This window comes from Dendropsophus ebraccatus, chromosome 10 (genome assembly GCF_027789765.1).
Source record: "Dendropsophus ebraccatus isolate aDenEbr1 chromosome 10, aDenEbr1.pat, whole genome shotgun sequence".
NCBI classification, from domain to species: Eukaryota; Metazoa; Chordata; class Amphibia; order Anura; family Hylidae; genus Dendropsophus; species Dendropsophus ebraccatus.
The window spans coordinates 57,696,900-57,722,007 of record NC_091463.1 but is presented as its reverse complement, the minus strand read 5'-3'; the positions used below and the strand labels follow the sequence as shown (position 1 = coordinate 57,722,007).

The 25,108-nt window shown below is 44.6% G+C and overlaps 1 protein-coding gene across 1 annotated transcript; it reads right to left on the bottom strand.

The window, feature by feature from the left end:
• Positions 1 to 11,265: 11,265 nt before the first annotated feature.
• On the bottom strand, positions 11,266 to 19,912 carry NKAP (NFKB activating protein). Its single transcript, XM_069942802.1, has 9 exons — positions 19,562 to 19,912; positions 18,057 to 18,137; positions 16,333 to 16,406; positions 16,132 to 16,236; positions 14,770 to 14,818; positions 13,727 to 13,842; positions 13,284 to 13,362; positions 12,966 to 13,115; positions 11,266 to 11,683 (listed from the first exon to the last, which is right to left on the bottom strand). Exons 1-9 carry the CDS (start codon positions 19,849 to 19,851, stop codon positions 11,509 to 11,511), a joined length of 1,119 nt encoding a protein of 372 aa, XP_069798903.1. The 5' UTR covers positions 19,852 to 19,912; the 3' UTR covers positions 11,266 to 11,508.
• Between the last annotated feature and the right edge of the window lie 5,196 nt (positions 19,913 to 25,108).

Here is a 25,108-nt window from a genome sequence, read left to right as displayed (position 1 = left end):
ACCACACACACCTGTTCTGCACCTCTCAGCTACCTAGCTGAGGGGTGCAGAACTCAGCAACACTGTTTTTTACAGTATGATCGCCGTGATGGGCCGGCATGTACTGGCCGGCCTACCACAGCGATCGTGGGGGTGGCATCGGCGCCATCTTTGTTGGGGACACTAATGGCGATTGGTGCTATCTCGGACTGCACCAATCGCCATTGCTTTCCGGGCCACCGGGTCACCGATGACCCGGAAAGCTGTTTTCAGCTGCTATATGCTGATCTGTATTGATCAGCATATAGCAGCGATCGTCGGCACGGGAGGGGTTAATCACCCCCCGTGCCGACGAGCAGAGATGGCCTGCTATACATTATAGCAGACCATCTTCCCCGACCGCTGTGTGTGAACACACAGCGATCGGGGAAACATCGAGCGTACGTATACGCCCGTTTGCGTTAAAGCCCACCCTGCGGGGGCGTATACGTACGCCCGATGTCGTTAGGGGGTTAAAGGGGTTTGTCAGGTTTAGAAAATTATAGCAGTATTCTTGCAAAAACAGCATCCACACCTGTCCTCAACATAGCTCCATTCACTGCAATAGAACCAAGATGTAATACTACACACAAACTAAGGATGAAAGTGGTGCTGTTTCTGGAACGTAACCCCCTCTAACTGAATAGCCAACGTGTGATGCTGTATTTACTCTACAATGGCCAATAACAGCTGTAGTTAGCAGGAGTTAGAGAAGCCGGACCAGAAGTGATGAGCTACCATTTAAAATGGGGTTGTGTCTTTAAAACAATCCCTTTAATGAGGTGATCCAGGATCAGAGAAAACCCAGCTACAGCTACAGTAGTTGAGCCAAAAAACCCACCCAAACTGAAGTCAAGTCTCCTTCCCCTAGCTCTTTTCGGCTGAGAACACAAAAAGTGTGTATGAACTTTGTTCTCCCCCTTCCCCCCCCTACCGTCTGAGACGACTGATGTAAACAAGTCCCCGGTCGGCTATATCTGCAACTTTGTAGCTTTTTTGTAATGGCAGGAGGGTTAATGACAGTGAGTTGATCAGCAACTTGACCTCAGATTAACATTCCTAGCATTACAAAGTTGCAGATAAAGTATACCAGGGACTTCCCTATCGTCCTAACTGGCAGCACAACAGAAGGGGGGTGTCTCCGCCCCTGTGAACCCATGGACAAGGGATTATTTTAATGAGTTAAAATCAAAAGCTCCACCCCCTCTAGTATAACTAGTTTTTTTCTTGTCCTGTAATCCATAGATTTGGGTGCACAGCTTCTCTTAGCTGTGCTCAGGATTAGGAAACAACTCTGGGGGGGAGACTGACTGTTTCAGCATGTCTCTCCCACATGTTTACGCTCCCAGGCTGTAACTTACTAGTTCAGCTGGGATGCTTTTCCTTTACAGGTTTGATTGAAAAGACCGGGCGCACCGCGCGGCTCGTTGTAGCAGCGGGCCATCTTCATTGTGACATATGGACGGAAGTGACGTCACAGGGTCAGAGGACGACTTCCGGTTTCTCCGTTACCCGGAACGGAGGCTTCCCCGGCACATCACAGGCCGCACGAGGCGCAGGACTGCATGGTACAGGTATGAGAATGTTGGCGGCAGCGCTGCATCACCGGTATTGGTATTAAAAAGTTACCCCGTAGTACAGGCCTGTGACCTGGGTGCTAAGTTTCCCTTAAGTGGGCGAGAGTAGAGGCGGAGTCGGCGCCAAAAGAGGCTGTTTAAACCAGGTGCTTTACTTGGCAAGGCGCTGTTTGGCGTTCCCAGTTGCTGTATTGCATGCTGTGTCGCAGCTCTCATTGATTAGCCTTATTCTGGTGAAAGTTTAGCAGAGGAAACTCTACAAGCAAGGTAAATGACACTCTGATGGACACGCTGGGGATATTCTTGACAGTATATTTTAATGCCACATATGTGTTATAGATGTCTTCCTTGGAATCTGGCAGAGGTTCTCTTGGACACAAAACCACTTCAAAAAACAAGAATTTATCCTGTATCCGGTGTGGCGTCGAGGTTTATACCTCGCAGTTATATACCAATAGGGTCTATAGGTAGCTGCAATGTAATGTGTTTTTACCATAGATACATAGATTCAATGTTGTGCCAAGACTGTCGCAGCAACTTACCAAGCAGGGACGAGCCCTCCATTCAAGATGTCGTAGTCTGGCTGAAGGACTTCATTTGGCAGTCCATTGGGAAATTGAAGGACTCCCTGAGGGGTAGACCAAGGAAGAGAGCACGTAGGAGCCTTTCTTCTCCTCCGGAGTCACATTCAGATCAGGAACTGATTGTAATTGATGAAGTTGACGGATCATCCGCTTTAGAATCTGCATCAGAAGAAGAGGAGGTCAGACCAGAAAATAATTATTTTCCAGTTGACAGGATTGAGAAGCTGGTAAAGGCTGTGTTGGCGGAAATTAGTCCCGCTGAAAATGCAGAAGCACCATCCACCTCCAGGGGCAGAGCTTTCTACCTGGAGGACAAAATTATGGAAATCATCCAGGAAGAATGGAGGAAGCCAGAGAGATCGGCGTTCCTCAGTAAAAGATTCAAGATGATGTATAATGTGAGGGAGGAGCAGTCCAAGTACTGGATGGCTCCACCAAAAGTAGATGTGGCCATAGCAAAGCTTTCAAAACGCACCATAGTACCGGCGGAGGATGGGTCCAGCTTGAAGGACCCAATGGATAGAAGAGTAGAGGTGGCCCTAAAGAGATCATACTCAGCCGCTGCCGCTCAAACGTTGGTTTCGGTGTCCTACTTTGAGGTAGCTAGGTCACTAAGGAGGTGGCTAGCTAAGTCTCAAGAAGACATAGAGAAGGGAGTGAACAGAGATGAGATTGTCTCACAATTTAAGAAAATCAATCTAGCTATTGATTTTCTTTGTGATGCCTCCTCCCGAAAGATTAGGCTGGCATCCAGAACAATGGCCCTTTTTACTGCAGGTGGACAGGCTTTATGGTTAAAGCCATGGACGGGGAATAACCCATTCAAGTACCATCTCTGCAACCTTGAGTATCACCCAGGGAGGTTGTTCGGTGCAGAGTTGGATTCCCTTATGGAGGAGCTGTCGGATAAGAAGGGAAAGTCCCTTCCTCAATTACCTACAGCTCGGAGGCAGTTTAAAAGAGGGAGATCCCCACAAAGGGGAAGGCAGTCCAGATATTCCAATAGAGGCACCTTTTCCCATAGAAGAGGCACCTCCAGACAGGTGGCAAAGGAGGGCACAAAGAAGCCCGATTTTTGACTACAGAGATTCCAGTAGGCGGGTGGCTTACAAATTTTTGGGAAACCTGGGCATCTACAATTCAGGATCCCTGGGTATAAGTACTATCCGTATGGATATTCTCTTCAGTTAGAACCCCTTCCCGTAGGAAGGTTTTTCATTTCAAAATGACTAGATGGTGACAGAGGAGAAATTCTGGAGCAGCAAGTCCTCCATTTAATTTCCTCCACTAGAAAGGGGAAAAGGAGTGTATTCCCCTATTTTGTCGGTTGCGAAGCCGTCGGGAAAATGGAGGCTGATAATAGACCTCCGGTACCTAAATCAGTTTATCGCCACCAAAAGGTTCCGTATGGAAACCATAAAATCCATAATTCTTCCAGGGGATTTCATGGCGTCCCTGGACCTCCAGGACGCCTATTTCCATGTGCCCATTCTACCACTCCTCAGGAAATACCTGAGGATTGCCTTGCCCCTACAAGGACAAATCAAACACCTGCAGTTCAAGGTGTTGCCCTTCGGGATAAGCACAGCGCCTTTCGTCTTTACAAAAATGGTCTCATCAATAGTGGCGGTACTGAGACTTCAGGGGATAAGGATAGTCCCTTATCTAGACGATTGGCTCGTTATGGCACCAACAGCTAACCTCCTAAGCACGCAAACCAACATAGTTTTAGATTTCCTCCATCAGCTAGGCTGGGTGGTAAATCAAGACAAGTCAGACTTCGTGCCTGCAACAGTCAAAGCTTTCCTGGGATTCGTAGTAGATACGACCCAGATGAAGCTCTTTCTCTCTCCTCAGAAGAAGAACAAGAGCCAGCAGGGCTGTCAATTTCTATCTCCTCCACGCCAGGTGTCTTTACGGACCCTGATGAAGTTGTTAGGACACCTTTCGTCAACAGCAGAAGCAGTACCGTTGGCGCTGTGGCACCTAGGAAGACTTCAGCAGGAAACTCTCAAAGTGTGGAACAGGGACCTGGCCACACTAGACAACTTACATGTCCTGTCTGTAAACACAAGACTGTCTCTCAGATGGTGGCGGAAGGTAAAGGATGGAATGGATCTCAAAGATCTGATCTACGAAATCCTAACTACAGACGCTTCCGGGACAGGCTGGGGAGCCCATCTTCAACAAATGAAAATTTCAGGCTCCTGGACACAAGAAGAAAGAGTTCTCCTCAAACATAAGGGAGTTAAGAGCAATCTTCAAGGCACTAACTCATTTCGAGCACATACTTTATCGCAAGGCGGTAAAAGTGCGTTCAGACAACATTGCGTGCGTTTGTAACATCAACAAACAAGGAGGCACGAGATCCCAGACACTCCTGAGAGAAGTGGAAAGGATCTTCGTATGGGCAGAAGGGAGGATAACAAGGTTATCTGCAGTCCATATCAAAGGCTTGCACAATGTGATAGCAGAGATGCTGGTTTCCACAGCTCCTGAACATGAGCAGAGGGACATATTGGAAATTACCAGTGAGGAGGGACCTAGTGTCCCAGGGCAACCAGCTCTGCCAGAGTCTCAAGGCATTCAATCTGACAGCCTGGAGACTAACAGGACCATACTGAGAGCGGGTGGGCTATCTCAAAAGGTATTGGAAACGCTTACTCACTCTAGGAGTGAAGCAACCAATAATTCATATAGAAGGATCTCTAGAATATTCCAGAGCTGGGCTAACACAAAGCAGATTCATCCAGAAAATCCTACAGTGGCGCAGATTCTGGATTTTCTTCAGGATGGGTTTGACAAAGGACTTAAACCCAATTCCATCCGGGTTCAAATAGCTGCTTTGTCATCCTTCCTTAATAGAAGACTTCTTCAGATAAAGGAGGTGAAAGACTTCACAAGGGCAATATCCAGACTGCGTCCTATTGTTGTTAAGCCTGTGCCTACCTGGGACCTCGGGTTGGTCCTGAAGCAGCTATGTAAGCCACCATTCGAACCTCTGGACTCTGTAGAGGTTAAGAAACTAACGCTAAAGGTGGCTTTTCTCTTAGCAGTGACTACAGCCAAGAGGGTAGGGGAGCTGCAAGCACTAGCAGCTAAAGAGCCATACACTACCTTTTTGGAAGGAAGGGTGATTTTGAGGTACCTACCGGACTTCCGTCCGAAATACTCTTCCTTCTCCAATATAAATCATTCCATTGTGCTACCACAATTTGCTCCAGAATCTTTGGAAGACGGAGAAGACTTTTCAACCCTTAACATAGTCAGAGCACTGAAGTTGTATCTACAAAGAATTTCCTCCTTCAGGAAAGAAGACGTAACAAGGGCAAGAAGGCATCAAAGCCCTCCATATTATGCTGGATATGCGAATGCATTAATTCGAGCTATTCAACGACAGGAAAACAACCTCCAGAATTTACCGGGGCACACTCTACGAGAGCTGTGTCCACTTCATGGGCGGAAAGGTGTTCCGTTCCTTTAGACCAAATATGCAATTCTGTGACCTGGTCAACTCCACTCATTCATAAAACATTATAGAATCAATTCTTTAATTTCTAGGCAAACATTGTTTGCTAGATCTATGCTAAGTTCTGTTTCGGCACAGAGCCCTCCCTATAAGGGGCGTTTCTTGCTAAATATCCCCATCTGTTGTGCTGCCAATTAGGACGATAGGGAAGTTAACATTTTGGATGTTAATGTGTTTTCCCTGAGTCCTATTGGCAGCACAAGACTCCCCTCCCTATAATGTATTTTAAAATTTACTCAGGGGGTGGATGCATGAGGGGGGTATTTATACTAGAGGGGGTGGAGCTTTTGATTTTAACTCATTAAAATATTCCCTTGTCCATGGGTTCACAGGGGCGGAGACATCCCCCATCTGTTGTGCTGCCGATAGGACTCAGGGAAAACACATTAACATCCAAAATGTTAACTTGTTTACATCAGCCGTCTCGGAAAGAGAGGGGGAGTTGGGCAGAAAGAGCTCACATACAGTTTCAAAACTGGGGGAAGGAGATTGAATAGATAATAATAAGTATGGAATAAATTCTTGGTCTCACCATGGGCAGCAACATATGAAATTGTTATGTTTAAGCGGAATACCCTTTTAATTGACTTGCTTTCAACAAAAGACTGGCCAGGGTCCCAAACTAAAATCTCTCTCTGTTCTGGAAAGTGTGTGGCAAGAAGGATCAAGAAACATGAGGTAGCAAGTCTGTCATGTTGAACAAGGAATTTATGTGTAATCTGATTTTATTGACAATCGTGCACAGGTAACAGATACAGGTTCAGTAATCAAGCAACAAAACGTGACCTGCAAGTCACACGGTGTCAGATTTTCAGTATAACAAAAGGAATTTGTAGAAACCGTCAACAGGCATAAGAACAAGGCAGGGTGCCCAAGGACACCATAAGAAAACAGCATAAAATAACAACTATAGAAGTGCAAACTCCAAGAAAAAGGTTAGAGAATGTAAGAAAGGAAGGTAAGAGATAAGGGTAAAATGGAGAGGGAGAAGAAGAGGGCATGGGGTGGGGGAATGGACACCATCGCCGGTACAGCTTAGCAGCCTTAAAACCCAGAGCCCCCGCACGCCAGGGGCTATCGTATAAGAGCCAGAAACTCCTCAGAGTCCATGTATAGGCGCCAAGGAAACCACACTTTTTCGAATTTGTCTGATCTATCATGGGCCTCAGCCACCAATTCCTCCATTCTGCCAAGGTCCCTGAGTTCACCTATCCACTCTGCTATGGTGGGCACAAGGGGGGATTTCCAATGTCGGGGGATAACTAAGCGTGCAGCGGTCAGAAAATGTCGCAGGATTCCCTTTTTGGCCTTAGAAAGAGAGCCGGGAATTTTAGACAGCAAGGCTAACTGAGGCGAGTTGACGACAGTCTGTCCAGAATATGCGCTATATATTCCTAAGACCTTGTCCCAAAAATCATGGATTCCCGGGCAGGCCCACCAGATGTGCAACATGTCACCAGCGTCCGCCAGACATCGCCAGCAGCGATCAGATGTCTCAGGGAACATTTTATGCAAGGTGACCGGACAGTAATACCACCGAGAGATGATTTTGTAGTTTTTTTCTTTAGCCTTAGCAGACATTGAGATACCATGAGTCAGTTCGCACATCTTCCGGACAGACTGAGCATCAAACGAGGCAGCAAGGTCGGCTTCCCATTTAGCAAAGAAGGGGGCTCTATCGGGACTGACAGTACTGATCAGGATCTGATAGATAACCGAAATGCAATGTGGGATCGGAGAAGCAGAGACAGCCAGGTTGTCAAAATCAGTGAGCGCAGGTATGGGGGTGCCCCGCGGAAAGAGGGCCCGGATGAAAGAAACCAACTGACCATATTCCAGCCAGGATAGCAGGCCCCTTGTAGACTGGGCTTGAAGGGAGGCCAAGGATGATACAGCTCCATCCGTCATGCAATCCCGTACTCTAGGACATGTAAACTGGTCCCACAGCAGGAACGTATGTGCCTGCCATCCGGGCCGGAATTTCGGGTTTTGAAGTATTGGGGAGAGCGGCCCAGGGACAGTGGATAACCCCCGTTTAGTGACCCATCTATCCCAGACGCAGAGTGTATGTGACACTAGAAAAGGAAGGCCTGGAAGAACGGATCGGTCCCCGGGGGGTATCCAGGGGAGAGCGGAGGGGCTAACCGGACACAAAGAAAACATCACGTCTACCCACCTTTTCATGCCTCTATAGTGCACCCAGTCCAGGACTCCACGCATAACCGCCGCTTCGTGGTAGAAGCGCAAATCAGGCAGACCCATGCCGCCCAAAAATTTGGACTGCGTGAGAACTGCATGTTTAATCCGTGGCCTGCTCTTGCCCCACACAAATTTCGAGACAGCTCGACGTAGAGTCCTGAAAAAGGCCACCGGCACAACAATGGGGACGGTCTGGAAAATGTACAGTAGTTTGGGGAGAATGTCCATTTTCACAATAGCCATCCGCCCAAACCAGGAAGCCGGTTTCAAAAAGTATGAGGACATCTCCGAAAGGACCTTGTTCAGCATGGGGGTGTAATTCAAAGAGAAGAGAGAGCTAAGAGCAGAGGGGATTCTAACACCTAAGTAGATGAGAGAGTCCTCCCGCCACTGAAAGGGGAAGGAGGCCTTGACCGTGCTAAAGACATTGGGTGGGATTGAGATGTTAAGACCCTCAGTTTTGGACAGATTAACCTTGAAATTACTAAGGTCACCGAACCGTTGGAATTCCTGTAGAATAGAGGGGAGAGAAGTGATGGGGGAAGATATGTACAGAAGAAGATCGTCTGCGTAGAGAGCCAATTTGTGGTGATCCTGCCCAAATATCGCCCCTTTGATCGCTAGATTCTGCCGAAGGGCTACAGCTAGGTGCTCCATCGTGAGGATATAAAGCATGGGAGACAAGGGACAGCCCTGGCGCGTACCGTTGTGGATTGCAAACGGACTAGAGAGTACGCCATTGGCCCGCACCCGGGCTGACGGGCAAGAATACAACGCCATGATTCTTTCCACAAAGTGCGGGCCCAACCCCACCCCCGCCAGGACCGACCGCAGGAATCCCCAATGCACTCTATCAAAAGCCTTTTCAGCATCAATGGAGAGCAAGCACAAGGGAGATCCCGTACGGCCAGCCCATGACAGTAGCGAGAGCGTCCTAAGGGTGTTGTCCCTTGCCTCCCTACCAGGAACAAAACCGACCTGGTCAACATGGATGATTTGAGAGATGAGGGGGCTCAAACGAGAGGCCAATACCTTGGCATAAAGTTTGAGATCGCAATTGATAAGGGAGATAGGGCGGTAGTTTTTGCAATATTTAGGGTCTTTGCCAGGTTTGGGCAAGACCACCACATGTGCCTCTAGGGATTGGCGAGGGAAGGGACAGGCCATGGAAACGCTGTTGAAGCATTTGGTAACAAGGAATTTATTAAAATACTCCCCATAAAAAAAAAAAAAAAAAAAACAACAACTATATATATTCATATATACTAAAATGTGTGCCCCAGCAAGTTGAGTTTCTTTTAACCCCTAGACGACCCTGGGCGTACAGTTACACCATGGAAGTCTGTCACCAGACAACCCAGGGCATAACTGTACATCCTGGGTGTTTATGCTGCTATGAAGCACGCTCCGGACATATAAACATATAAAAATAAACAAATAAACATAATATATTATCGTGGCATGCGTAATTGTCCGATCTATTAAAATATTACAATAGTTATCGCGAACTGTGTAAACGAAAAGAGGGAAAAAAGCGCCAGGATTACAGATTTTTTGTTACATTATATATATAAAAAAAATTAAGAGTGATCAAAACGTCCGAGCTACACAAATATGGTATTAATAAAAACTAGAGATCATGGCGCAAAAAAATGACACCCCATACAGCCCCATAGGTGAAAAAATAAAACCGTTATAAGCGTCACAATAGGGCCATTTTATTAATTTGCAAAAAAAAAAAAAAAAAAAAAAGGATTTCATAAAAAAAAAATATATAACATTAGAGAATCTGTGTAAATCTACATATGCTTGTGTTCTGACTGACCTATAGAATAATGGTATCATGTCACTTTTACCGTATAGTGCATTATGTAGACACAGGAACCCCCCAAATGTTACCATATTGCATTTTTTTATATTTCCAGAAATTATATTTTTGAGGTTCCATCATACATGTTATGGTAGAATGAAAGATGCCATTACAAAGTACAACTATTCCTGAAAAAAAACAAGCCCTTACATGGCCTTGTAGATAGAAAACTGAAAGTGCTAGAGCTCTTAGAAGGGAAAAACAAAAATGCAAAAATGAAAATTTGTGCGGTCCACTGGGTCATTTTGGGCTCGGTCCTCAAAGGGTTAATGTTACTGAAATGTATAAACATAGGGTGCAACAACATCTCTGTTCAACTACCTAAGGCCCCTTTCAGACATTCACTAATTCTGTCTATAGTTGTGGGTCCGCAGATACAGGCAGAATGTGGAACTATTCAAAAAATAGTAGCGAGCTATTATATGGCCTTAATCCCCTATCTTGAATGCAGGGGTCTGTATCCTTTCACACATCCGTGGTCCAGCACGTGTCCGCAGCTACCAGGCGGACAACAGATGGGATTATACAGTATTTCATGCCAATGTTATTAGGGCACTTTTTTTTTTTTAACGCCTCTAAAATGCAACATCTGCATGAAAAATCTGCAGTAAATACTTGACATATGTCCCATCATGGATAGGTGCGCGATATCCACCACAGGCTGCAATGCTGTGTGCCAAGAACTTAAATGCCAAATAGCATAAAGTTTGTAGATTTGAACCTGCTGTTATGTACCTGTAGGGGGGCGGATGTTGATTCCAGCACTGTCTTTTTATCTACCTCGGTTGAGCAGTTTTATGGTATTTTTAGCCAACGGAAGTAAGTTAGATTGTTTGGTGCACTGGGCATGTTCCCCAGCCCCTCAATGCACTGTCCTACCAACCTTTCGGCTTGTTCATTGCCTCATACTTGTGCATATTCATATATGCATAAGTAGAGTTGCCTCCTTCCCCAAATCTGATACAAGAACAGCACCAGTATGGCACCAAGCTAGAGATTTGGGCCAAGGAGGGAGATGCCGCTACTTATGCATAGATGAATATACATAAGTAAGAGGCAATGAACAAGCTGATGGGTGGGCAGGGTGGTGCAGAGTATGCCCCCCAGAGCACCAGAAGAGCAGATTTACATATTTCCTTTGGAAAAAAATACCCCAAAAGAGTTCCACAAGGAAGATAAGAACAGCACTGGAATCTGCATCTCATCTCCTATAGGTACACAACAGCAAATTCATATGTACAAACCTGCTGATTGCTTTCCTATTCACACCTCTCCTGACATCAATGGAGCTGCAGCACAGGCAGTTTACAGATGAAGAAATGTTTAAACTTTGACACAATAGAGTAGAAGCCAGCGGTATAAGTTTTCCAGGCTCTTTCATTGATGTAATTGGCAGGGGACCGCTGTGGACTACTGATGCCATCTTCTGACATGTCATAGTAACAGATTCTCAAACACAATAATAAAGGGTTTCTGTGGTTCATGAAATATTTTACAGTTTTTTAATAAGTTATTTAAAAACATTACACAGAGCTCTTGTTCCCATTATAAATCTGAACAGAAAATTGGAAGAAATTAAAGAATTGTGGGAGTCTACATATAAACAAAGTGGTAATGAAGTTCCCATTGGAAAAAAAAAAAAAAAAAAGCTCCACTTTTGTGTTTTCTTGATCAGCTCTGAAACGGACTCCAGGTACAATGAAAACTGTGAAGTCTTGCACACTCAGGTTCTCATTTGTCTTCCTTTCCCTTGGTTTTCCTGTAAACCATCTCTCTGAAACTTGACAAGATCTTATTTTCTCTCTTACGCCTCTCCTCTTGGTTGAAGGAAGCCAATGCCCTCTTCTCATCTGCACTATAAATCTGGTTCTCCTTACGCAGACGCACAGCCTCCATACGGCGATGCCTTAAAGACAGCAAAATAGTAGCTTAGGTAAACTTACAATTTTAGAAAATTAAATTTTTCTTAAATAATCAAGACATTGTGCAAACTAGCCAGTCTATAGCAATATATGTTAATTGTGATCTACTATGCTAAAACATTATCATCTTCAACTGTCAGGTCCCAGATGGCTCACAGACAGGTGAGGAAACTGGAGTGGGAAACATTCACAAGGGGAGGGGACATGGTGGCTCCAGTCATGCTCATTGTGTCTTCCTCCCATTATTCAGGCTTGACTGACAGCCTGAGTGCAGTGGGAGGAGGGCGCAGAAAGCATGGCTGAAAGCCTCCATGTCCCTTCCCCCATTAAAGGGGTTGGCCACTTTATAGTAAAATAGTTCAGTGTATAGTATTAGTAACTGTACTCACTGTATATACCAACAGCAGCTCCCTGTGTAGCTCATAGAGCCAATATCAGACTCCACTCCTCCTGGCAGTGTTGCCCTGCTCTGTGGTGATTCTGTCCATAAGATGGCTTTCTTAGAGAAGCATGTGACTGATGGGTGGGGCATGGTCACATGCTTCTCCATGTCGGCTATCTTATGGACAGACTCACCACAGAGCAGGGCAGCACAGCCTGAAGGAGGGGTGTATGATTTTAACTCTGTGAGGTACACAGGGAGCTGCAGTCTGAAAGTACAGTTACTAATACTGTACACTAACAAATTTTACTATAAAGTGGCCAACCCCTTTATTGGATACCAGCCATAGTGCCCACCAGTTTAAGTTATTTTTTAGTTCTCTGCAGCATGACACAGAGCAGAACAGAGCATCAAAACACTGTTCTCCTCACCTGTCAGATCCTGGGGACTCTCTGTGAACCTTAAGAGAAACAGATTGCTGATCTCAAGGAGACCAGCCAAATAATAACACTGCCGGCTGCTGGTTAAAGCGCTCAATACAGTGAAATCCTAGATGCATTGCTCCCTGGGAAACATGAACATGCGAAAAAGCCTGTGGAGCCTCATTTAAGAGTCTTGAAACACAGGACTAGCCAGATATCCCTCCGGGAAGGGCCCAGCCTAGGGATGGCTCTCTGTCCACCTGACATGTTCTATATAACTTCATCATAAAATGTCACTTTATTATTTCATGGCATATAGAGATGAATGAAGCTCAGTTCAGAATGTGTCCTCAGAAACCACCACCATACACAGGTGACTTGTAACTAGATTACAAATGCCCTTATGCTGCAATATTTTATATAGAAATATAAAATTATCTTGAGAAATATATAAATACATACCTGCTTCCACTCATGACATAGCCAGACTTCTCAAAAGAGGCAATTTCATCACTTGTTAGGCCAATTTCACCTCTCCTTGGGATACGCTTTCCAGCCTTTACATATTCTGCCATAGCTGCACCCTCACCAGGTAGCAAAGCATGACCGTAGCTGTTTAAAAAATGAAACAGAATAGAGAACATCAAGTATGAAAAAAGTCCTGTCATTACTGAGTGACATATGTTATATGATAGATGTGTAACAAAAAAATTAGCCCAACTTTTTCTTTGCCATGATTAAAGGCTAAACATCAAACTCCTAAATAAAATATAAGCTTACTTTAAGGGTTTATCATCTTGGGATAAATGTGTTATCGGAGCTTCAGGTCCAACAAGTTCCATGTCATCAACATTAACCTCTGTGGGGAAATAAAATGATACTTTTTACTATTTGTCTCACATCCAGCCTATACACATTAGCTAAGAAATGAAGTCAAATGTACAAAGCCACTTTTTTTTTTGTGAGTCGGGTGTGTCAGAAAAACAATACTTTACTGGTAAAAATATTTAATTTTATACTAGTTTTCATGTTTTTACTATGGAAGTTTTTACTATGGAAACTAAATGGCAAATTCTGTTATCTTAGCATATTTTTTGGGAAAAATGTAGAGCCCAGACTTATCAAAAGTACTTCCAGGAACGAGGAAATATAAGACAACATCAACCCCTTTTTGATTTTTTTTTGTAAAATGTCAAGATCCTTATCTGATCTAAAACACCTACTTGTTTTCTCCACCCAAGCATCTTCTTCCTGCGTCAGGTCCTCATCTGATTCTTCACTACTTGAATCACTCGACTCTTTTTTTGTTTTCTTGCTCCTCTTTTTCTTTGATTTCTTTCTGTAAATATATTTATACTTAATATTTAAGTATGTAAAGTCACATTCAGGTCAACCTCTCCTCTTTGACGTACATAAAGAACACAGTATATCATCACTCTGAGGAAAACAATGAATTATTCATAACAAAAAAACAAGTCAGGAAATAGCAGTATTTTGCTAGAACCAATGTTATGAAATATGGCCATTGTTTTTACATAGTGTGAACCTAGCCTTTAAAAAGAGACACTTGAGACAAAACTCCCTGTACAAGCACTGAGGATGTTTGCTTCGGATCCTCCAGGTATTCCTTGCTGTATGATTAGAAGTGAGATTCAGAGGTGGGGGCAAAATAGCCCTAATTCACAGTTTTATGAGTTTATATACAGGGAAAAGCAATGTACACAAATTAAAAGAAGCTATACTCACCTATCTTGAGCCCCTACTCCCCACTTGTCAATTCTACTTCCCACTGACCTGCCATCCCTGCAGAAACTGAGGTAGAGGTGTCCTGCCTATGCCAGTTGCTGGCTGAGCAGGCACTTTTAGCGGAAGTAGCAGTGACAAACAAGACAGGGAGCATCAATAAGATAACTTCAGGGGGCTCAGAGTCTCCTTTGAGTGTTTATGGGTCAGTGGAAGTTTATCCAAAGCTCAGTACACTGTAGCTATAGCTTTTTTCACCCATTTTGTGGTGTTTTTATTCTCTGATAAACTTTTTTAGACCTCTAATTTTTTTACATTCAAAAGAAATCTATGAATCACATGATCAAAAATAAACAAATGGAGTGCAGTTTTTATTGCATCTTTTCAAAGCAAAAAAAAAAAAAAACGCTCTGCAACTAGTATGTGTGAGGGAAGCCTGACACAGGCATTACACAACAACAAGAAACGCACAAATAGCATGCCACATCTCAATCCTGAGGTTGAGGATAAATATACAACTTACTTTCTTTGTTTTTTCTTCTTTTTCTTTGATTTCTTTTTTTCTTCTTCATCTAAAAAAAAAAAAAGAAAAGATACTGTATAAGCTTTATGTGTTCACCAAAAAAAAAATGCAATCTCTCCTAACAAGACAGACTTCTGACACTTTATATATTTGCAAAAGTCAATAGAGTTTAAAGTGACTGTACCACCAGGCCCAGGCTGAAGCACTGGAGGCGGGCCCACCCACCCTTAGTGGGAAGAAACCCCAGCCTCTCCATGACATCACTCATTAGAATCAATAGAACCCTATCATAGAGGGGCGAGGGTTTCCTCCCACTAAGGGTGGGTCGGCCCGCCTCCAGTGCTTCAGCCTGGGCCTGGTGGTACAGTCACTTTAAAGAGGTTGTCCCACAAAAAAATAAGGGCTCAGGTGGGTCTGTAGGGGAAAAAATACAAATGCTATGGCCTTTTAAACACAAGGAGGAAAAAAAGAAAACGTAAAAATTAAAATTGGCTCCGTCTTTAAGGGGTTAATGTTATTTTTTCGTTTTTGACAATCACTGTGCAGGCTCAATAACGGTCAATATGGAAGGTTTTTTTGTACTTTCATTTTTCTTTTGTCATTAGATTGCTTATACTGGTTAATGCTATGCTTCTGCATAGCACTGATCAGTCAGATCAGTGCTTAGCTGTTTAATTCTGCCAGAGGCTGACTCAACCAGCAGAGAGACTGAGGCTGCCACGGGAGGTAAGTGTTACCCTCCGGCAGCCCTAGTAACCAATCGGCACCCCCGTTCTTTGCTGCAGGGTGCCAATCGGACCCCTGACAGGTCTGGTACCTCAGTCAGTATCCTCTTCCACTCCAAAGCGGGTAAAACAGGCGCAGGTCCAAGGGGTAATAGTGTTATAAAATATAAAATATCATAAAATTAAAAGAATTATGCCAGCGACACAACGCATTTCGAGAACGGACAGTGCTATATGCAACTATTGCCGGGCCGCCGTAAATGGGTCATATTGGCGGTTGTTAAGAGGTTAACCTCTAAGGCTGTTTCCACACATGACGTTTTTGTAGCAATTTTCACACTATTTTACTGCAAATTGCCCAATTAGGTTAAAACATACTATTTAAAGCGAATTTACCATTAGGTACATTCGCTTTTACATGACCCAAGGAGAGATCGGCATCGGCGCAGGGAAGCCGGTGCCGCGGTCTATTTTTTGAACCGTGGCCTGGTTCCCGTGTACGTTCTATCCATGGGTACCGATCCGGGGCTGAAGCACTGGAGGCGAGCCGGGCCGCCCCAAGTGGGAGGAATCACCCGCCCCTCTATGATGCGGCTTCCTTCGTTAGTCCCATTGACTATTTACAGGTATTATTTACCACTGCTCTCTGGCGCTTCTGAGCTGTTTTCACTTTCTTCTGAGTGTTTTCTGTGCTTTTTTCTTGACTTTTTCTTTCTTTTCTTCTTTTTTTTCTTCTTTTCTACTGCAAAGGAATATTTGTTAAAAAAAAAAGGAATTGTAATCTTATCTAAACATATAAAGAACTTTCATTTTCACATAGAGGATAAGGTTTACCCACCTTCTGAAGAATCATCTGAACTACTAGATTTTTTAGATTTTTCCTCTTCTTCTACAGGAGTGTGTTCATCTGAGCTACAAAAAAATGGAAAAAACAAAAGGACTTCTTATTAGGGCTTCTTCACAAAGGGTGACAACGCTGCAGGTTTTTTTTTTTTACACTAGATTGACATGCAGATCATCTCCAGTGTATTATAGCAGAAGCAAAGTGTGTGGGATTTGTTCACATCTCATCCATTCACTGTGTAAAAAAACAGTGTGCATGAATCTGATCTGAGGAGCATATGTAAGATCTGTAGTAAATCAATTTATGCTGCGGTAACATGGGGGATTTACTGTGGCTTTTCCCCAATGACTTCAATGGGGAAATAAAAATCTGCAATAAATGCACAGTGGTGTGGACTTTTGCCAGAGATTCACAGCAAAAACTGCAACTGTGAGCAACTCAAATACGTTTTTTTTCTTTTTTATCTACGCAGTAAATCAGCACCAGAATCCATGTAATTTTGGTGTGGAAACACTGGATTCTTTCACTGCATGAAGACGAATATATTCTTTTAATGGTGTTCTCCCCACTAATAACACTATTGGAAGCTCCGCTGTCTTCTGTATTTGACACAGACCCGTACTGAGTGACAGCAGGTATAGCTGTATAAATGCCAGCTGGTCTCCCTGAGATCACTGATTGTTTTACAAAGTTGGTCTACTAGGTATTACTCCTGCCCTAGCCAGAATCCTCCTCCATATTAATGAGGGGCAACACCCCAAAACAGCTGTCTGTAGATGGATACCTGGCTTTAGTATTTCCCTTGTTATATCCCTACACTCCTAAGTTGGCTAGATATTGACTGAAAGGGCCACTTAATATGGTGGTTTTGGTGGTCTCTAAACAGGTGGCACCCTTTAGCTAGGTCCTTCCCTGGAGAGCTATCTGTCTTGTCCCATGTTTCGAGACACTTAGCTGCCATGCAGCCCATCGTGAGACTAACAATTCCTTCCATACTTTATCTATTCAGTCTCCTTCTCCCAGTTCTGAGCTGCTGCTTTCTGCTGAAGACACAAAAAACTGTGTGAGCTTTTCTTTCTGTCTCCCCCTCCCTTCTGAGAAGGCTGATGTAAACAAGTCCCTCTATGCACTTTGTAGCAACTTTGTAATGCCGGGAGGATTAATCACAACTTGACCTACTTTTAACCCTCCCAGCATTACATATAAGCTACAAAGTTGCAGAGAAAGCCTGCCAGGGACTTGTTTATATCAGCTGTCTCAGAAAAGGAGGGGGGAGACAGAAAGAAAAGCTCACACACAGATTTTTGTGTCTTCAGCAGAAAGCAGCAGGATCAGAACTGGGAGAGAAAGACTGAATGGAATAAATTGTTAGTGTCACCCTGGGCAACAACATATAAAAAGTTATGTTTAAGTGGAATACCCCTTTAAATCAAGCTCTGCTGACTCTTTTTGCATGTTTCAAAACCAGGGATAGAACCAACTCAGCACCTTCTTCTGTGTTTTGGACCCACTTGACAAAATACTTATGGCTCCACACAAGTGTTTCTCACTACAGATGTGGTGGGAAGACTCCTTGTACAAGCAATTGACTGGGATCCCAGAAGTGAGCCCCAGTGATTTAACATCATATATTATAAATATGTGACGAATTAGTTGAACTTAGTTATTTATTATGTAAGTAGGAACCCCCCTCTACCAATCAGAGATTAATAACTTACTCTGGTTCTGGAACTTTTGGTGAAAGACCCCAAACTTCTGGAGCTCCCAATTCTCCGATCCTCTCTCTTTCACTCAGACGTCTGCAGAAAGGAAAAATACATTAATGTGAAACTTATAATACAGAAACCTGTCCATGCTGATTCAACAGACTACCTAGAAATACATTCAGAACAGGTATCACCTCCATGCAGAAGGTGCACTCAATATTTATTTAAGTAGGATTAAAATAATCTGTTTTCATGGAAAAGTGGCAGATCACCAAGCATCTCCCTGCTGAGACTTCAATGATCAGTTGTTTTTTGCAGGAAAATCTGGCAGTAAGTATTCAATAACTGAGCTGCAGTAACCCAGCACAGCCACTATACAACACATAGAGCTGTCTGCCGCCCGTGTGTCGCTGGCACCATGGCTCTGGCAAACAGCTGATCAGTTGGGTGCTGGGTGTCCAAAATCTCATATAAATAGCCTAACAATACTAAAGTCCCAGAAACCCACTTTAAATCCCAATACTAATTGCACTGACCTGTGGAATACAGTTAGCATGTCAATTTCCCCATACAATGAACTCAATTTTACCCCACAAATAAATAATATATATATATTATATATATATATATATATATATATATATATATATATTCATTTTTTTTTTTTTTTTTTTACTTTGTAATAAACTGTACAGTAAAGTGAAGGATACCAGTAAAGGTAAGGTACAACCTGTTACGTAAGGGAAAAAAAAAAATTCAGTGTGTTGGGAAAAAAAATAATACACACTTCCCCACAGACTGTCACTTCCTGGTGTTCTTCACTCAGAGGGAGGCTATATTCACACACCCGTAGTGCAGTCCGCGATCGCGGACCCGCAATACGAATGTGCATGCGTAGTACTCTGTGCTTCACGGAGCAGTACATTCACACTTCATTACCCTAGCGGTCCGCTAAAAAAAAATGTCCTTTTTTTTTGGATTGCGGCCCCGTATACACGTACGGACGTGTGAACGGGGCCATTGAATAACATTGGTTTTATGTTCTGTCCCCAATTGCGGACAGAACAACGGACGAGTGAATGCAGCCAGAGCGCCCACATAGCCCATCAGTGTGCAGTGGTGATCGGCCTCCGTGATCAGCTACTTTCAGGCATGGCCAGAAGGGGAGGGCAATACAATGCCAATAAGGAGAAGGGATGTCAGGGTGACCTATAGGTTTGTGTACATAGAGAAGCCTCTGTACTGTGCAGCAGTCACCTCATACAGGTCTGACCAGTGAGGTATAAGGTCTCATGTGCTTCTATGTAGATCACACAGCAGATCATAATACATACTGATCATTTCCTGTACAATATATAGCATATGTATAGTGTACGGCCTGGATGTAATCTGCTGGGTGCGAGCATACATGTCCTGTCCTTCACCAGCTGCATGTCCTTACAGCCTCCGGCATGCTGGGCGTTGTAGTGTCTCCGCAGCAGGTGGTAGGACACCACGGCCTCAGGCCTCCCCCTTACCTGGCTATAAACGCCTCCTGCCTCTGCCTCATCATCTCCTCCTTCCCCTTCTCGTAGTAGTCCCCCCACTGTTTGCCGTGATAGGACCGGCTGGAGGGGGCGCGTTCTCTGGAGCGGCTGCGGCGGTGGCCATTGCTCACTCCCCGGTCTCTGGACCTGGATCTGCGGCTCTTCTTCTCGGGAGACCTGTCGCTGCTGCTGCTACTACTGCTCCTGCTGCTACTACCACGGTGATGCCGCTTCCGTGGAGACCCCGGACTGACGCTCCGGGAGCGGTGTACCGGCGGCATGCCTCCGACCTGCGAGCTACGTTGTTTACACGGATCCGGAAACAGTTTCTACGGAAGCCGACACAGGTCCAAGAAGGAAGCGCGCGGATGACGTCAGTATTGATTCATTAAAGCGAGTGTGGGGAAACACTGCGGTAGTTTTTTTTTTAAATATGAAAGCTGAAACGTGCTCCATTGTTTCTCTGCACACCTTTTTTTAAAACCTGTTCTTTTACATCAGACGCACTGCATGATGGGATAAACACCTCTCAGCAAACAGGTTACAAATAGCAGCTTCAAGTGAAAAGAGAGAGGTGGTGTTGGGGAGGTGGCTTAAAAGGGGATATCCCTAAATCATAGCATGCCCAATAGATGATAGATATCTCAAATAAACATGAGTGAATATACAGTAATAATAAAGCAAATCACTTCGGCTCATTGGCCAGATGCCTTTTAAGTTAGTGCTGCTCCAGGTGCTGGGAAAAGCTGGATCCAGTCCTGGGAAACTGGGAGAAGTTTCCCAGGACTGGATCCAGCTTTTCCCAGCACCTAGCAAGGAGCGGCAGTGAGTTAAAAGGCGGCAGGCTGATAGGCCGGCTGCCAAGCTAACAAAGTGACTCACTTTATTATTACTGTATATTCACTCATCTCTAATCTCAAAGGTAGGGATCTAACCTGCTGTTTCGTTTCCAAAGTGCACAGATAACAAAAAAGAGACTATAAATATACTAATTCAGATGTAGGAGAGATATAGCTGCCATTTCTGTCACCTTCTTAATAGCCAGGTGGTAGTACCTTTTCTCCATGTTTTCTCCATGTGGACACATGGTTAAAGGGGTTGTCTAATGGTGCGTTTACACAGGGAGATTTATCTGACAGATTTTTAAAGCCAAAACCATGAACAAACTACAAATAGAGAACAGATCATAAAGGAAAGACTGAGATTTCTTCTCTTCTCAAATGCATTCCTGGCTTTGGCTTCCAAAATCTGTCAGATAAATTTGTCTGTGTAGACGCACCATAGCACAACCCAAGACAACCCTTTTCTTCCCTGTTAGAACTTCCAAATTACATCAAGTGCAGGGTATAGTAAAGTATTTAAAGGGGAACTCCAGGTAGAGGTTAAAAAAAATGAAACTTCTGCATAAGCATTAGGGTAAGCTTCACCTTACAGTCCCCTCGGTCCCCCTCATGCCTGTCCAGTGCTCTTCCCCACTAACTCACCCCTTCACCATCACTGAAGAACATCTCTCCAAACTACTCTCCAAATCACATCTCACCACTTGCGCACTTGACTAAATCTCATCCCACCTTATCCCCAACCTCTTCTCAGCACTTGTCCCAGCACTAACCCATCTCTTCAATCTATCAGTAACTTCTGGCATCTTCCCATCTCCATACAAACATGCAACCATAACACCCATCCTTAAAAAGCCATCCCTTGGCCCTACCTCCTTATCCAGCTACCGCCCATCTCACTTCTCCCCTTTGCCTCAAAATTCCTGGAACAACACGTCTACCATGAACTATCCTCCCACTTTTCAACCAACTCGCTTTTTGACTCCCTGCAATCTGGCTTCCTCCCCCATCACTCCACAGAAACTGCCCTCACCACAGTGGCTAATGACCTGCTAACTGCCAAAACCTCACACCAATATTCTGTGCTCCTTCTCCTTGACCTATCTTCTGCCTTCGACACAGTCGACCATTCTCTCCTCTTACAAATTCTCTCATCCCTTGGCGTCACTTGCTCAGCCGTCTCCTGGATCTCCTCTTTCCTCTCCAACCGCACTTTTAGTGTTTCCCACTCCCACACCACCTCCTCTCCTTGTCCCCTTACTGTTGGTGTTCCCTAAGGCTCTGTACTCGGGCCTCTTCTCTTCTCCATCTACACCTCTGGCCTGGGACATATCATAGAATCCCACGGCTTCAGGCACCACCTCTACGCCGATGACACGCAGATCTACCTCTCTGGTCCGGATGTCACCTCTTTGCTATCTAGGATTCCAGATTGTCTATTGGCCATATCTTCCTTCTTCTCCTCCCGCTTTCTAAAACTCAACATGGACAAAACAGAACGAATCATCTTTCCCCCATCTCGCTCCACCCTGCCATCTAATCTGTCAATCACTATCAATGGCAGCACTCTGTCCCCCGTCCCCCAAGTCTGCTGTCTTGGGGTCACCTTTGATTCTGCCCTGTACTTTAAACCCCAAATTCAAGCCGTGACCACCTCCTGCCGCATTCACCTCAAAAACATTTCCAGAATCCGATCTTTTCTCACCCCTGACTCTACCAAACTACTGGTACATGCCCTCATTATTTTCCGCTTGGACTACTGTAATATCTTCCTCTCTGACCTTCCATCTAATTCCCTTGATCCCCTCCAGTCTATCCTAATCTCTGCTGCCCGACTAATCAACCTTTCCCCTCGCTTTGCCTCTGCCTCTCGACTCTTCCAATCCCTCCACTGGCTCCCCAGTGCCCAACGTATTGACTTTAAACTGTTGACCATGACGTACAGTACAAGGCCATCCACAACCTGTCCCCTCCGTACATCTCTGACCTGATATCCCTCTACCGTCCCTCCAGTGACCTCATTCTGCGCTCCCCCCTTGTAAGTACCTTGCACAACCGCCTCCAAGACTTTTCCCAAGCCTCCCCCATACTCTGGAACTCGCTACCCCGACAAATCCGGCTCTCACCCACCATCAAGTCCTTCAAAAGTAACCTGAGAACCCATCTCTTCAAACTAGGCTACAACCTATAATAATTCTGCATCACACTTGACTGGCTGCATTTTACCTCCTGTTTCTCTCCCCGTACCTTATAGATTGTAAGCCCTTGCGGGCAGAGTCCTCTTCCCCATGTACCAGTCTGCCATTTGCCTTCATGTTTTCTACCTCTATCTATTGTATAGCGCTCTGGAATTAAGGGCGCTCTATAAATAAATAATAAAAATAATAATAATACTTACCTTTCTATTCCAGCTACCAAAAATCAATTTGTTTTAGGGGGTTTTGTTCTGTTTTGTGTTTCTGCACTTCCTGGTTGAGCAGTTGTACACAGGACTACAGGTTCCAGAATGCAATGCTTTCCCTCAGCTGTTAAAATCTAAATCTATTGCAGAACATCTAGGCTGTGTTCACACATTGCAGTTTCATTGTGTTACTGAATTGTTTGCAGTACTTTATAATTTTATTGTTGTCACACCCACACAGCATGCTGTATTCTCTACCTGTAACACCACACAGCGCGCTGTATTCTCTACTTGTAACACCACACAGCACACTGTATTCTCTACCTGTAACACCACACAGCACTCTGTATTCTCTACCTGTAACACCACACAGCACTCTGTATTCTCTACCTGTAACACCACACAGCACACTGTATTCTCTACCTGTAACACCACACAGCACTCTGTATTCTCTACCTGTAACACCACACAGCACTCTGTATTCTCTACCTGTAACACCACACAGCACTCTGTATTCTCTACCTGTAACACCACACAGCGCTGTATTCTCTACCTGTAACACCACACAGCACACTGTATTCTCTACCTGTTACACCACACAGCGCACAGTTACTACCTGTAACACCACACAGCACTGTATTCTCTACCTGTAACATCACACAGCACACTGTATTCTCTACCTGTAACACCACACAGCACTCTGTATTCTCTACCTGTAACACCACACAGCACACTGTATTCTCTACCGATAACACCACACAGCACGCTGTATTCTCCACCTGTAACAGCACACAGCACGCTGTATTCTCTACCTGTAACACCACACAGCATGCTGTATTCTCTACCTGTAACACCACACAGCATGCTGTATTCTCTACCTGTAACACCACACAGCACACTGTATTCTCTACCTGTAACACCACACAGCACTGTATTCTCTACCTGTAACACCACACAGCATGCTGTTTTCTCTACCTGTAACACCACACAGCACACTGTATTCTCTACCTGTAACACCACACAGCACACTGTATTCTCTACCTGTAACACCACACAGCACACTGTACTCTCTACCTGTAACACCACATAGCACGCTGTATTCTCTACCTGTAACACCACACAGCACGCTGTATTCTCTACCTGTAACACCACACAGCACACTGTATTCTCTACCTGTAACACCACACAGCACGCTGTATTCTCTACCTGTAACACCACACAGCACACTGTATTCTCTACCTGTAACACCACACAACACACTGTATTCTCTACCTCTAACACCACACAGCACACTGTATTCTCTACCTGTAACACCACACAGCACACTGTATTCTCTACCTGTAACACCACACAACATGCTGTATTCTCTACCTATAACACCACACAGCGCTGTAATCTCCTGTAAAACCTGTAATGCTGATATTGGAATAAAGTAAAGCACTTTTTGAATTTTTTTTTTCTTTTTATTTCCACGCACATATTACGATCAAGCATCTGTTATCTTTGAAGTTGAGCCCCACAATGAGGCACTGATCCTCTCTACCATTTAGCATCATTTACTTATGTTACTGCATCATTTTTGTGAATACACTGCAGTACTGCAATGACACTCCAACATGTGTGAACACAGCCCTAATTTCGCTGCACACTTCTGCACAATCAGAGAAATCAGTGCAACACCTGCTTCTGGCTGGTCCGAGATGGTGAATCACTCAGGGGGTTGGGGGATCCAGCCAAGCCTCCTGGGATTTCACGCCCTGCCCCCTGTCTGCATCATCAGCCTGACCTCTGCAAACACACGATGTGAGACAGAGGCATGGAAGATTTGTCTTCTAAGGGCCAGTTTACACTGAGCAAGACCGTCGGAATTCCGCAGCGGAGATTTCTGCCGCTTAATCCCACCGTGCTCAGTGTGCTGCTGTAAGTGAATGGAGAGGGCGCACACGCTCATCCGCTCCCTCTCCTCTCCACTCAAAGAACTAACATGTTAGTCCCTTGAGCGGAGAGCGGCGGCAGCGGACGAGCATGCGCCCTCTCATTCACTTATAGCAGCACACTGAGCATGGCGGGATTCTGCGGAATTCCGGCGATCTTGCTCAGTGTGAACTGGCCCTAAGGGGGGATAGCAGAAGGAGCAGGAGGCAATGTGGATTTGCACAGAGGCCATTGTTCTTCACTTCCTGGATTTCTATCAGCCACCAGTGTGGCAGAAGCGTACAAATACGGTAATACATTGTATAGACACATCTCTATAACTTCTAATGTACTTTTAATAGAAAACAAGTTTTTCTTATCCGG